The sequence below is a fragment of the Copadichromis virginalis genome, linkage group LG17, assembly GCF_057382275.1.
Source record: "Copadichromis virginalis isolate Kocher_CV1m ecotype Utaka linkage group LG17, C_Virginalis_male_GT1.1, whole genome shotgun sequence".
Taxonomy (NCBI): domain Eukaryota; kingdom Metazoa; phylum Chordata; class Actinopteri; order Cichliformes; family Cichlidae; genus Copadichromis; species Copadichromis virginalis.
The window spans coordinates 27,404,546-27,419,492 of record NC_140634.1 but is presented as its reverse complement, the minus strand read 5'-3'; the positions used below and the strand labels follow the sequence as shown (position 1 = coordinate 27,419,492).

The 14,947-nt window shown below is 38.6% G+C and overlaps 1 protein-coding gene across 2 annotated transcripts in view; it reads left to right on the top strand.

Annotated features, from left to right (window-relative positions):
* Positions 1-1,661: 1,661 nt before the first annotated feature.
* Positions 1,662-14,947, top strand: part of apaf1 (apoptotic peptidase activating factor 1) — a 47,314-nt gene continuing 34,028 nt past the window's right edge. For both annotated transcript variants that reach the window (XM_085436500.1, XM_085436499.1), the window contains exons 1-21: positions 1,662-1,931; positions 3,281-3,469; positions 4,150-4,339; positions 4,568-4,765; positions 5,031-5,220; positions 6,088-6,200; positions 6,311-6,442; positions 6,673-6,911; positions 7,065-7,232; positions 7,447-7,578; positions 7,924-8,037; positions 8,762-8,946; positions 9,250-9,376; positions 9,622-9,747; positions 9,852-9,992; positions 10,258-10,383; positions 10,789-10,935; positions 12,414-12,542; positions 12,671-12,796; positions 13,813-13,932; positions 14,074-14,199. In XM_085436500.1, coding sequence (XP_085292626.1) covers positions 3,326-3,469; positions 4,150-4,339; positions 4,568-4,765; positions 5,031-5,220; positions 6,088-6,200; positions 6,311-6,442; positions 6,673-6,911; positions 7,065-7,232; positions 7,447-7,578; positions 7,924-8,037; positions 8,762-8,946; positions 9,250-9,376; positions 9,622-9,747; positions 9,852-9,992; positions 10,258-10,383; positions 10,789-10,935; positions 12,414-12,542; positions 12,671-12,796; positions 13,813-13,932; positions 14,074-14,199 — 2,973 coding nt within the window. In that variant the 5' untranslated portion in view covers positions 1,662-1,931; positions 3,281-3,325. The remainder of the gene's footprint in view (positions 1,932-3,280; positions 3,470-4,149; positions 4,340-4,567; positions 4,766-5,030; positions 5,221-6,087; positions 6,201-6,310; positions 6,443-6,672; positions 6,912-7,064; positions 7,233-7,446; positions 7,579-7,923; positions 8,038-8,761; positions 8,947-9,249; positions 9,377-9,621; positions 9,748-9,851; positions 9,993-10,257; positions 10,384-10,788; positions 10,936-12,413; positions 12,543-12,670; positions 12,797-13,812; positions 13,933-14,073; positions 14,200-14,947) is intronic.

Sequence of the window (14,947 nt, the reverse complement as noted above, 5' to 3'; positions counted from 1 at the left end):
TCACATAAAAGTTTGCCTCATCACTGAACAAAATCTTCTGCGTGAACTGAGGGTCCTGTTCCAATTTTTGTTTTGCCCATTCTGTAAATTCTGTGCGCCGATCTGGGTCATCCTCGTTGGGATGCTGCAGTAGCTGGAGTTTGTAAGGGTTCCATTTGTGAGTAGCTAATATCCGCCGAAAGGGATGTTCGACTAATGCCACTCTCCAGTGACATGCGGCGAGTGCTACGCTGTGGGCTCTTGCTACGCTGTGGGCTCTTGCTGAATGAAGCTAGGACAGCCACTGATGTTTCTTCATTAGTGACAGTTTTCTTGCGTCCACATTTTGGCACATCCAACACTGAACCAGTTTCACGAAACTTAGCAAGCAGTTTGCTAACTGTAGCATGGGAGATGGGTGGTCTCGTAGGGTGTCTTGCATTGAAATCTGCTGCAATGACCTGGTTACTGCGTTCACCAGATATCAACACAATTTCGATCCGCTCCTCATGTGTTAACCTCTTCGACATGTCAATGGCTGTGAACAAAGAGAAACTTGTAAATAACTCAAGAAAGAATAAAGTTACGTTGAAACCAAGCACACCATTGTTTTTCTCGTGACATTACCAATAAGTTTGATGTGTCACATGGCCCTCTTCCTATTGAAAAAAACAAAAGTTGTATCCAAGATGGCCGACTTCTAAATGGCCACCATGGTCACCACCCATCTTGAGGAGTTTGTCCCCTCACATATACTAATGTGCCACAAACAGGACTTTAATATCACCAACCATTCCCATTTTATTATGGTGTATCCATATAAATGGCCCACCCTGTAGATATATTTTTTCAAAGGGGTATTAATAGAGGGAACCTAACAGTTTAGCCCACGAATAGGAAGAAAACCAGGTTTGAACCTTTATCTTTAATTTTGTGTTGCTTTTTTCTCTTGTTGCAAGTTGAAAACACAAAGCTATAATGTATTATTGCTATCATTTTGCTATCTGGGGAATGCATGAGACTAACACACAACTGTTAAGAAAAAAAGCTATTTAAGCAAGGATGAAAATTATAATCACCAACCTGCATCCTTAATTAATTAAATACAGACAATAATTTGTATAGATGATAATTTTAGCTTGCATATACTTCATTTGAGTCTCATTGCACGCAGGTCTGACAACAAGCCTATATGTCCACAGCATTATATAGGTAATCTATTCACAGCTACTTATAATTGTATTATCAGGGCATCAATGTGTACTGGAGTAAACAAATGCTCTCATCACTTGCTGTCACCAGGCAGTAATGTTGCCTTCAAGTGCGGCCTGGAGGTAGATAAAAATAGAGTTGTCAAAGGATTTTTAATTCATAAATCTAATTTCGTCTAATGTGGCGTCTAATTGTGCAAAGTGTTTGAACTGTATCATGAATTTAGTGGGTAATACCACACACTAAAGTGTTTTTGATTAAACAAGACAGAGAAAGTAAATGATGGTCGTTTCTATGTTATGTCTTATAGTAACGCATAATAACTCTTATGTTACTCAAATTTACCATGAAAACACCGCCGCTGGAATACGTATTCATATGACTTTATCGTTGGAAAATATTTGTAAAGCCTAACCGTTTTAGCTGAGCGAACGCAAATATTTACAACACACGAGAAGTATATAAACGCCGCATCAGTTTGCCCAGCTACACATTCTTCCAAAGCGTGAGCTCACCGGTCACGTGAGCTAGAGCTTGCAAAGCAATTGGTTGCTTCACGCCGGGGCAGTTGTTTTTGTTGTGAATCAGGAAGCTCTTCTTTCAAAATTGGGTGTGTAGTAACACGTTAAGACAGAGAATTAAAACCTCTGTTTAGTGACTGGGTTCTTAAATCGTGACCTGATATCGAAGCCGCATACAACTAAACAACCACCTTCTTCGCTGAAGACTAGACGATATTCGTAAGTATCAGCTAGTGGCTACCTGTCTTTCTTTGTTTCATTTACTTCACGCAGTCGGAGTAGGTTGAACTTCCTAACAAGTGCTGGATTGGGCTTGGTTTGTGAATATAACGCTAGAAAAGATGTCGACTAAGAATAAGAAGAGTCAAGTTTAGTCTTCATTAGCACTAGTGAAAGTTCATTTTGAGCTGTCAAAACTAAGTACTCCTACTATTTTTTAATAACAGATGGTAACCTATACCCCAGTGAATGCGTTATCAGCTCTTGTATTTTCACTTTTGATCTCTTCCTGTTTCGTATTGGAACACAGATATCTGGACATTAAAGACTGTTTTCACACACTTTTGTGGCTTTGAGGGTATTTTTAAGGTTTTAGACTACATTCTGCCGTTAAAGCCTGCTAACAAATTTTATTTTTAAACAGCAGGAAACCTTTAAAGCTTGACGAATACATAACCTTCAAGACTGATCAGTTCACACATATACACAATCACAAATACATCTGTATATAGCAGGGGCATGACGTATTGAGGACATATGTCAGGCGAGTTATAGGAAAAACAGTACATGTATTACAATAGAAACCAGTTGACTCACAGGCTTGTAAACATCCAGAGTCTCATTAAACATGCCCATCAGTGCCTCTACAACCATGATGTGATTTTTTTTTAAAAACTTTTTAATTTATTTATTTTTTTCCAAACTAACAAATACTAAAACTAACAATATTTACTCTATGTTTCTACTTTAATTCTCCTTATTAATATATATATATATATATATATATATATATATATATATATATATATATATATATATATATATATATATATATATATATATATATATATTATATATATAAAATATATATATTTGTATTCCCCATGTAAATGGTACAGTACCAGTACTTGGATTGGTACTTATTTAATTTAATTTAATTTATACTTAATTATTATGTTTGGAGGGGAGGGGGGCACTATTGGATAGTTTGAGTAAAGAGAAGATGGTAGAAAGAGGAAGAGGAAGACATGCAAGCCGCTGCATTTGGCCTTGTAGCATGTGGTTGCCTGCTCAACCACTGAGGTAACCGAGTGCCCCCGTAAGTACTGTTTAACTTAAAATTCATTCAGTCACATTTACATGAAAGAGTTGCGCAAACTCTGGGGTTAGTATCTTGCTCAAAGATATTTTGACATGCAGGTTGGAAGAGTTGGAGATCTAACCACTGACCTTCTGATTAGTAGACTACCCACACTACCTCCTGAAGATGGAACAATAAGAAATACATGCCATGCCAAAAAGGATGGACAGATCCACAATTTATTAAACGCCGTATTTTTTTCCAATAGCGTGCAGTGCACCGAGATCCTGTATGGTTGGTGTGTGGCGCAGAAATGGCGCTGGAGGAAGGGGCACGGAGCTGTCTGCTGCGCTTCCGCCAAAAACTGGAGGAGGACATTAAGCCCACCTACCTGATGGATCACATGATCAGTGATGGTGTGATGACTGTGGATGAGGAGGAGAGGATCAGGACTCAGGTGAGCTTCTGGTGGTTTCTACATTTTCTAGAATTAATACTGTGGTCAATGAAAATATTGCTCGACATTACTGAAGCCCTGTCCTCCTTTCCTCCTCTCAGACTTTATTGTCCATGTATTGAGTCACCCTCCTCCTACCTTTATTTACTGAGTCAAGTCTTTGTTTTCACACTTGTGTTGACTTTGCCATTTTCTGTGGACACAAGACATGACGATAACTGTAGATAACTCATTTTCCCCTTAAGGTTATTTAGTAATACATTACCTTGGATTTCGCCATAGAGAAGCAATACTGTGTCATTAAAATGATGTTCCGTTAAGTAACTGAGGCATACATGAACAGAATGCTTTTTGGCTGCTGTAGAAATCAAACTAACAGCAAAACCAATAAGTGTGTACAATTTTAATGTAACTTTACATTCTCTTTTTAAATGATTAATAACAAAACTGTATTCCAACCTTTGCCAACATTTTGCCAACATGGGATTTTCCCACTAGATGATGCAACTGGTTGATTTCTAGAATACAGCTGGCTTAAACCATGCACAAATGTTGTAACATGAACAATCTTTTTTGTGGAATGTATCTCAGACTCTTAACATTTATTCAAAACATCGCCTGGTATGGTTTCTCATACATCATAACATTTCACATCTCATCTCTGATGTTTCTGTCTTCAGCTTACCAGGAAGGATCAGGCTGGAGCACTAATAGAGCTCTTGTTAAGAAAGGACAACCTTGCCTACATTTCTTTCTACAACGCACTGGTCAGAGAGGCATATGACGATTTGGCCAGTTTGCTCCATAGGGACCTGCCACACATCTCATTGAATCCACATAAGGGCTCTTCTGATGGCTCTGCAACTTATGGTAAGAAGTAGGAAGCTGTGGGTGAGGATGGTGGAGGTTTGATAGGTTGTGCTGTTAGTGTGTGGGAGTTCATGAGTGCTGGCAGAAAAAAAAAAAAGGATGTGCAGAGTCTGCTTGTTGTGTGGGAGTTGATCTTGATCCTGACTGAGCATCTTCTTAGTATTAAACTTAGTGTTGTTTTTTGTATGATAACTCTTCAAACACTCACAGTTTTGCTTTGTTCAACAGTTCAGTCAATGCTTAGTGAAGGTGGCATCCCACAGAGGCCCGTAGTGTTTGTCAGCAGACCAGAACTAGTGAACAGGGCCAGGGAGAAGCTTTACCGGCTCCAGAAGGAGCCCGGCTGGATCACTGTCTTTGGCATGGCTGGCTCGGGGAAGTCCGTCCTAGCTGCTGAAGCTGTTAGAGATCATGGAATCATTGAAGGTGAATATTTGACTGATATAAAGCACTAACTATCAATATGAATTAGTTTGAGGCAATGAATGAAACTGAGAAAGGAAAAGCTTAAAACAAAAAAGTTTTTGTAATCGTTGATGTACTTTTCTGGGTCTCTTACTAACATAGATCACCGATGGACTCAGCTAAGATGATGTTGTCGCTAATGATCCACGAACTGACAGATAGCAGTTACTTCTCTGTAGTTTGACAACTCTTGCTCCTTTAACTCTTTCTTCCCTCTTATCTCCAGATTGCTTTCCTGGAGGCGTCCACTGGCTGTCCATCGGCCAGGTGGACAAGCCAGACCTGCTGGTTAAAGTTCAGTCATTGTGTTTTCGTCTGGAGCAGAGCCTTGATTCTCAGCCCCTCCACCGTCCTCCAAACTCTCTGGATGAAGCCAAGGAGCGTCTTCGCTTCCTCATGCTGCGCAAATATCCAAGGTCACTATTTAGTAATTATATGTGATCTCCCAACTTTTTATTTATAATATTGAGTTTAACATGAAATACTTTAACTTTAATCAATCAATAAGACAGAAGTAATATGTATATAGAATAAGTTAGTATATCATTTACATTAACCATGCCATTCTAATATCGACATGTACAAGTAAAATAATAAAGGATGTAAAAAATAATTAAAACAGAAAGATACAGTATACATGTAAAGTATTTTTAAAGTTACTGAAGCAGATGAATTGTGTCGGTCAACAACGCCAACATTATTATTATTAAAGTCAAGTCAGATGTAGTTTATTGGTGAATTATGTTTTATGTATATACCACTGATTTAAACACAGCAGGAAATATAAACTGAGACATTTGAACTGCAATAATGCATTAAAAACAATTCAAATTTAAGTTAAAAGAAAGTTTTAAAAAGTTAAAGACAACAACTTTAAAAATTCGACAGACATTTTAGGTAAAGATGAATTGTTTCGACGGGGTGGGGGAAATAAAATAACTGTGTAATAAATGTATCCTATGTCACCAAACAAAATACCTTGGAAAGTTAAAACTTTTACTAAAGAAGAAACTTGGTTACATAGAAAATATAAAAAAATGATGTGTTCAGTAACTCTAAATCTGCGTATGGAAAAATAGAAGCTTAAAGGTAAAAGGAATGCAGATGGTTTCATGTGCTGAATGTTGTTTAACTGCTCTGCTGCGACAGATTGTTCATATGAAAGTGAGTAAGTGGTGCAGCCACAGTCATTTGGATGGTATCTACGTCAGCAGACGTAAACAGTCAGCTGATTTAAAAAGCAGCAGCTGTGACAAATTCCTTCTTTCTTTTGTGTTTTTTAGATCTCTGCTGATTTTGGATGACATCTGGGATAGTACAGTGTTGAAGGTGTTTGACATCCAATGTCGTGTTCTTCTCACCACCAGAAATAGAAGCCTCACTGATTCTGTTAGTGGTATGTGTTTTGTTGCTTTTCTCTGGTCACTGTACAGACTTAAGTGGGTGAAACTTCTGCGATTACTTTTCTGTATACTGAAAAATACTCTGTATTGACTGTTTTTGTAGGTGCTAAGCACGAGGTGGAAGTTGAAAGCGGGTTGGATGAAAACAAGGCCTTGGAGATCCTTGCTCTGTACACTAGAATAAATCTGCAAGCACTACCTGAGGAGGCTCGCAGTATTGTCAGAGAGTGTAAAGGTATGTATCTTGACACTGACTAATAAAGAAATCTAAGAGAAGCCTAGAAGATGTCTTTGCTAATATGGGTGATGTTATTTTTTATAAGAAAACATGGCTAATTTCGATTTAGTTGTTGCTTTCTGGGAAAACAAATCAAGCTTTGTGACGATTTAGGTCTCATATCATTTTTAGGGTCATGTGCTTTAAAAAAAACCCACACATTTCTGTTTCCTCGCCCCTCATGTCAGGCTCCCCTTTGGTGGTGTCTCTGATCGGAGCGCTGCTCAGAGAAAAACCAAACCGCTGGCGTTACTATCTCTGCCAGCTGCAGATGAAGCAGTTCAAGCGTATAAGGAAGTCATCATCTTATGACTATGATGCCCTGGATCAGGCCATGGCTGCTAGCATCGAGGTACTTCCTGATGAGCACCGAGACCTCTACAAGGATCTTACTGTTCTACAGAAGGATGTCAAAATCCCCGCTAAGGTTTGTCTGCACAAAAGGAGATTGTTTATGATCCCTATATTTTCTGACACAGTGACATGACATTTTAAATTTTAATGCTTTTTGCAGATTAATGGCATATTATTCTTCCACAAGGTTAAGAACGGTTAATTGTGTTGTTCTTTCTTCTCCCAGGTGCTGTCTGTTCTTTGGGATCTGGAACCTGAGGAGGTGGAGGACATCCTGGAGGAATTTGTTAACAAGTCTCTGCTTTTCGTGGACAATAACAGTAAACCCTACCTGTACTACCTTCATGACCTCCAGATAGACTTCCTGTTGGAGCAGAACCGAACGCAGCTTGAGGTCAGTCTAAAGGCATCCTTCAATTGAAGTGGGCAGTGATTGTCAAATTAAGCTACAAGTTTTAAGAGGCCAGGCTAACTAATTAGCTACATTAGGTTTAAATTAGCTCTAGCATAAAATCAAAGCTATAAATCCAGTGTCATTATCTTTAACCCAGCAAATATGGTTCTTTGCTGTTGTGTGTGTGCTTATTTGGGTTTTCTGTGTTAAACAGAGCCTTCACACTAAGGTGGTGCGTCAGTACCAGCAGCATTACAGAGACGGTCCCCCCACTTCAGGAGACGAGGAATCTCTTTACTGGATCCGATATTTGACCTACCATATGGCCAAAGCCAACCTTACCCAGGTAGAAGTGATAATTATTTTCTTTTTCTTTTAAGTGTGTTTGAACCTAGTAATTCATTACAGTGCTGAACAATGAAATGGCTTTCTCATTTTCTGTTCTACAGTATGGGAAACCATTTTTATTATAGATAGATAGATAGATAGATACATACATACATACATACATACATACATACATACATAAGTTAAAGTAGACCAGACTGCACAGCCCTATGCAGTGTTTTAAGATGACGTATAAGTGAGAAATAATAGCAGGGTTTTATTTCTTCAGTCTACCTTTTTTCTCACCATGTCTCTGTCTCTCTGTGTCTTTTTCTCTTTTTGGTTTCTGATCATCTCTGTCTAGGAGCTCTACTCACTCATGTTCTCTCTCAACTGGGTGATCATCAAGGCCAAGATAATGGGTCCAGCTCATCTCATCAATGACTATGTGGAGTATGGATCCATTCTGGACCAAGAGGTCAGGACATAAAAAAATGGCCACTGTGTCTATTGCCCTTTTCACATATGGGATACACATATGTGTTCAGATATGGGTCACTTTAAACTTAATATTTATCACTGCCACACAAACCTTTGTTTTCTATGTATAAGTAGTTTTTCAAGGCATAAGATTAGTTGAGTGGCATGATGCAGAGCCTGAAGATAATTGTTGTTTTTTTTTAATTTCCAGTCATATTTTCAGTGAGTGAAGCAACTCACAAAGATGCATGAGAGATATGTGCAGACCGCAGGAATCATAAATTTGTGCATACCTATCTGTTGCATCAAATTAGTGAAAATGACAGTGTCCTTGATGCTTAAATTTCTGATCTTCATGTACAAAAAGAGTAATTCAACAAAGAATGAGAGTGCAGCTCATTCTACCTCATCCCGAGGAAAAATACAGGTTTAGACTCCGTCTGTCTTTCATGTACTTTGTGAATTAAATAAAAAGGTTGACCTTTAATTTTCCTACCTTCATTTTCTTTTTAATTATCACATTTTCACTTTCTAATTTTCATCTTTGCAAGAGAACATGCCATGGTGCATAATAGCAATTACTTACCAATCAAACTTTTGTGATTTAAGTTCTTAGTGAAAAATAGTTATGATAACAAGCGACAAGCTTTGGGTAGTTTCCCTTTAATGTGACCTGGTGTTTGCAGTGGACTCAAGTATGCTTGTGTTTTCTTTGCTTCCAGAACAGTGAAGTGCGCAGTCAGTTCCAGGAGTTTCTGTCTCTGAATGGCCACCAGCTCGAGCAGCGTCCTTTCCCTGATGTTGTGCAGCTTGCTCTGTCTCAGCCGCCCAACTCCGAGGTCTACAAACAAGCTCAACTGCAGGCACAGAACCGGACCAAAGCTGGGAAACTCTACTTTGACTTGGTGTAAGAAAGCAAGCATTTAATATGGTGTTCTCTTTATAATGGAGATATTTCAAGTTGATTTTTACATCTCATTATTAGTTAGTTTGTTATTGAATTATATGATAACTAATTTTCATTGTTAAATCTGTACTCCCTTCTTTAACATGTAAGATTTTAGATGACATTTGCTGTTACAATGCAATTAAAATGAATATTCAATATATAATATATCTGAAATTGTTATTATTTCCATTTTAATGGTGTGTACAAGCTTTGAACTCCTGCTTTTACTGTTTTGTGTGTGTGTCGTGTTTTTGAATACAGGAATAAGAGCGGTGTAGACAATCTGTCTCGTTTGGTGATTCACCCCCACCAGGGCTCCATTTACTCAGCCTGCTTCTCGCAGGATGGAACCAAAATTGCTTCTTGTGGAGCTTGCAAGACACTCAAGGTACCATTTCACCGGCAAAGCATCAAAAGCAACAGCAGAATGGACCAAAATGCAATCATTAACTAGAATTGTTCAGCTCTCTGGAATCTACAAATAGCTTCAGTAACACTTTGTCGTAACCATTGTTAAAAGCTGTAAATTCATAGTTTATTAAACTTTAGTCAGGAGTTTTTAGTGTTACATGAGGAACTCAATATTGTACTGATGAAACGTGGCTTCGCTGCCATCTTTGCAATGGTGTGCAGGTGTTTAAAAGTACCTCAGGTGAGAAGCTCATGGAGATCCCTGCCCATGATGATGAAGTGCTTTGCTGTGCCTTCTCCCCTGACGGCCGTCTCTTAGCAACCTGCTCTAGTGACAGAAAAGTCAAGGTACACAGTCCACAGCACCATTATAACTATGTTATGATTAAGAAATAAGCGAGTAAAATAACACAGAAATCTGCCATGTTATCCTGATGTTCTTGACACTGCAGGTGTGGAATGGAGAGCGAGCAATGCTGCTTAGGACGTTTGAAGAGGAGCACGAAGAGCAGGTCAACCACTGCCAGTTTACCAACACATCAGGGCGCCTCCTTTTGGCCACCTGCTCCAATGACGATATTCAGAATGTCAAGGTTTGTCTTATTTATGCTTTCGATTTTGTTTTTAAACTTCTGACCTTTCGTGTTCTACTTCCATCAATTCATCTATTAATTTTTATCCAGTTTATCCAGTTCAGATCTCATTTGTGTTAGAACCCAGCTGTCATAGGAAGAGAGGCCTGGACAGATTGCTAGCTAACACATGCACATAAAAACACAAGGCAAAAAGGGGCTAATATGTTATGTAATGTGTTAGCCATTTTTTTTAATGCCACATGCATTTTCTTTGCTTCATTAGTTGTGGAACCTCAATAAGCCATCCTCCCAGAACACCATGTTTGGTCACTTTCAACCAGTCAACCACTGCTGTTTCTCTCCTGATGACAAGTATCTGTCAACTTGCTCCAACGATGGTACCCTTAAGGTGACTGCCATTAGTCCTGATACTTGCTTTCTTTTTGATACGGTAACACACACTGAACTAGAAATAATTATTAGCAGGTGAAGTGCTCTGACATATACACTGTTTTTGTTTAATTAAATCTGAAGTGACGGATTTAAATGGTAAAGATTTGTTTTTCTTAAATACGTTTTTGTACTTTTGTTGGACAACATGTTTCCTAGTCATGAGTTTACAGTCCCAATAGTTTTATAATCCCTGAATTAAAACATTTGATTCTAGAAGAACTTTACTGCAACAAAATAGGCAAATGATGGTACTCGCTTTCTATTTAGATCATTTATTAGTAACTAAATTTAGAAATATTAATATGCTTTACATACCTTGGTCTTGTAATGCACTGACATGCATGATTCTGCATGTTTGCAGGTATTTGAGGTTTCTTCTACCAATGAATGGAAGACGATCAATGTAAGTGACATGTTTACAGACAACAAGGAAGACGTCTTTGTCAAGTGTAGCACCTGGACTGCCGATGGCAAACGCGTCATATGTGCTGCCAGAAATGCCGTTTTGGTGAGCATTTATCATTGTAAGCATGCTGCTGTATGATCCTGTACGCTGTTTTTTTTGTAGGTGGTGCTAAATGTTTGATAAAATTGGGTGCATATGGTTTGGATATTGTTCATTATCTTAACACTTTCTCGCTGTACTGATTAAAAATTGAAAACACATTCACTCTATCCTCTTTGCCCTTGATGTTGGTGTGCTGTTTCATTGAAGGAGACAGGAAAGAGAGCTTGTTTGTCTTCTAGAGAGTCTAAATAGTGTGTCTTGGTTATAAATGTGCATATCCCCTCCTCTCCTGAGCTTTCCAAAGTCAGCCAGTATTGTCTTGTTATCAGCCTCACTCTGTTCCCTACATCTTCATTCATTTGTATTCTGGGAACCCAAACAGAGTGAAGATTGGATAGGTTCTTTTACTCTAAGGTGACTGAAAGGAGAGGCTTTATAAACTTGAGGAAAATTGCAACATTAATCCTAAGGCATGAAGAAAATCTTTTTCTTTTTTTTGATGCAAAGCACAGAGTTATTGTAGAGCACATTAATACCTTGGTATACTTGATATTGTCAAATGACCTTTGAGCTTAACACAAGTTGCGTAAGTTGTGAGTTGGGGCCTCCATGGGTCGGACTTGTTTGCCCAGCACATCCCACCGATGCTCGATTGGACTGAGATTTGGGGAATTTGGAGGCCAAGTCACGGACCAGCCTTCGCCTTCTAAAATAATGTTATGTTTGATTGGTGTAGCTTGTTCCCCAATAGGCATTGAGTTTGATGTTTGCTTAGACCAGGGGTGTCAAACTCAAATACACAGTGGGCCAAAATTCAAAACTGGAACAAAGTTGCGGGCTAACGTTAATATTTATTGAAATATATTTATTCCTCCAGATAAAAGAATGAATCTTTTCTTATGGACTCAAACACGTTTTGCTGAAAAACTGAATATGGAACAAGCAAAGCTTAATACTAAACAATATATATATTGTTTCGTTCTAATAGTAATTAGGTGTGGCTTTGCGGGCCAAATGTAATTAGGCTGCGGGCCAAATTTGGCCCGCAGGCCAGAGTTTGACACCTATGGCCTAGACTGAATACTAAAGATGGCCATGGCCACCAATTGACTTGTCTTAAGCTTGGCATTTTGGCCTTTGCTGTTTTAGGTTTTTCGAGCCGGGCCTGACCTATTTGTACAAATTGGTCGACCGCTAAGTTCTCAGCTATTTTTAGCATTGCAAGGGATGCATGTAGGTACACTGCAGAGATACAAATATTTGCTAATTAGGGCTAACATATAAATTAATGAAATAGTCAAAGAATCAAAGAACTCACTGAGAATAAAACCAGGAGAGACAAATAACTGGGAAAGCCACGTTTTGTGCTTCTCCTTTCTTTTAATTTCAATGTGTTATTTGTACAGTCGTAACAGCTTTTGGACATGTTGATGAGACAACAGGTGCTGATTTGTTGTCTGTCTTTTATTGTTTCTCAGGTCTTTGATGTAGAGACATCAGACATGTTGTTTGAAATCAGGACCAATCGAATGAGCACAGTTCAATACTGTCACGCCTGCCCCACCAGTAACCTGCTGGCCATTGCATTTTCAAACTATGCTGTTGAGGTATCTCACTATATATTTAATGTCTCCTTTTTTTATATAAAATTCAAAATTGTGTATGTAAGTATGTAAAGAAAATTCTCAATAATACTACTACTAATAATAAAGATAAATAAATGTTTGTGTTCCAGCTGTGGGATCTCGAAGCCAATAAAAAGATGGCAGACTGCAGTGGCCACCTAAGCTGGGTGCAGCGTGTCCAGTTTTCTCTTGATGGCTCACAGCTGCTCTCCTGCTCTGATGATCAGACCATCAGGGTAAGACTGAGTGTGTGTGATAAAGCTACAGTATAACAGTACGGAGAGAGGCTGTCAGTGTTGTTCTAATTGCTTATTCTGACAGTAAAATTAACTTCACAAGTTGACTAATTACACTATGTTCCCCCTTGCCAGCTGTTTCAGTTCTTAATGAGCAGTGCTCAGGGATGGTGATGTAACTGTAGTACAAAAGGTATCTGGTCTTTTTTATGGGAATGAAATGCATTTAGGCCATGGCAGAAATAAAGATCTAACTGTTGCTTTGACTTGCTTTTAAATTACTTCTCTGTTATTTGGGTTACATAAAGATGGCAAAATAAATTATTTAACAGGTTTGTCTTGACTCATTGCTCTCTAAAACAAAATAATATGTATCTTAAATAGCTTGAAGACAATGTAACATGAAATATCTCTGCAGTTTAGCCTTTTGGGTGTTTTTTTTTTTCTTTTTTTACAGTTTTTACAGCTGCTGTTTTTCAAACAAGGTGGCAAAACTGTCCCTGACAGTCCACAACTACAGCAGAGCCTTCTGTACATACTGCTTATTAGGGGTGAGAGAAAAATGTCGATACTGCAGTACATCATCTCACTTCAAACTGAGATCGCTATGCTGGCACCAGATATTGATCGTGACACACAGCCACAGACTCACAGCCACAGACTCACAAGATGAAAAGCAGTCACTCCTGTTGTTATAAACTTAACAGGGCAATAAATTGCAGGTCACACTAGGGAAAAGGTGGGATAAACAGACGTGTTTACAGTGTCCTCTTTCATCAAAAAGAAAAATCCTGACCTGCCGTGGCAAATATCCTGCAAGAAAAAAGAAAAGTACTTTGTGGCTATGTGTGGATTTGACTTGTTTTCACCAGAAACCCTCATCTTAACTGCCAAGAAGATTCCAGTGACTTAAATATTGCCACAACCGTCAATTTATTCAGTTGATATTGCATATATTCAACTCTAACTCTGGGTTATTATGTGAGATTTACATATCTTGTTCGTTCTGTTTTAAGATATGGGAGACCAAGAAGGTTCACACATCCTCAGCCATCCGCCTGAAGAGAGATTCTGACGTTCTGTTTAATCATGAGGAAATCATAGTGTCAGCTGCAGATAATTGCAACAGACTGCAGGTGAGTTGTTAGGAAAGTGGATATATCAAAGTGCATAGAGTTTTTTTGTGGCAGGAACGTGAAGCTGTAGTATTTTTGTTGGTTGGTACAGTGATTTTAAAAAAAAAAAAAAAAAAAAAAAAAAGCGTGTGTGTGTTTTAGGTGCGTGATGGTAGAACAGGATCGGTGCTGTTCCAGTCAGAGGAGAAGTCATCCAGGATCCGGTGTACCTGTATCTGTCGGCAGCCCTCTGCTGTTGTCCTGGGGCAAGAAGATGGTACTGTGCAGGTAGATTAAACAGATTCTTACATTACTGAAGGACATAATAAATTGCACATAAAACAAGCATATCGAAAGTACACTCACTTTCAGCTTTATTTGGTACAAATTGCTAGTTCCAGGTTGAACTCTCTTTTCAGAGATTTTAGTATTCGTAGCTGACCGGAGTGGCATCCAGTGTGGTCTTTTGCTGCTGTAGTCCATGTGCTTCAAGTCTGGATGTGTTGTGTGTGGTCTTTTTTTGAATTCTGTGTAAACCCTAGAGGTGGCTGTGTGGGGAAAATCCCAGTGCTGTCATGCACCAACAACCAGACCACGCTGTGTAATGAGTAAATGAAATCACCTTTCATCAAATAATAATCTATAGTGTAATGTTTACTAAAAAGTAATGTTTCTCCTCTTTAAAGCGAGTATAAGTACTCAAATACTGCAAATTTCCTATATCTTTTTTTTCCTAATCAAAGAAGCACATACATGTATGGGCAGGTGTGCGTGTGTCTGTACAGATGTAAAAATGTTGAGCATTTGAGTTTAATGTTCCATTCCACATCACTGTAGGAGGTGTTCTTTCAGGCCGTGTTGAGTCATGAGATCTGACATTATCGCTGTCACTTTTTTTTTTTTTTATCTGTCCTATCAGCGGTGTGACAGGTCAGCACCTCTTTCATCTCCTTTTCCCTTGACTTGTTTCAATGTTTAGCCTTTCCTTTTACCTGTAATTTATATTCTCAGTGCTTTTCACTCCTGCTCTCTGTAT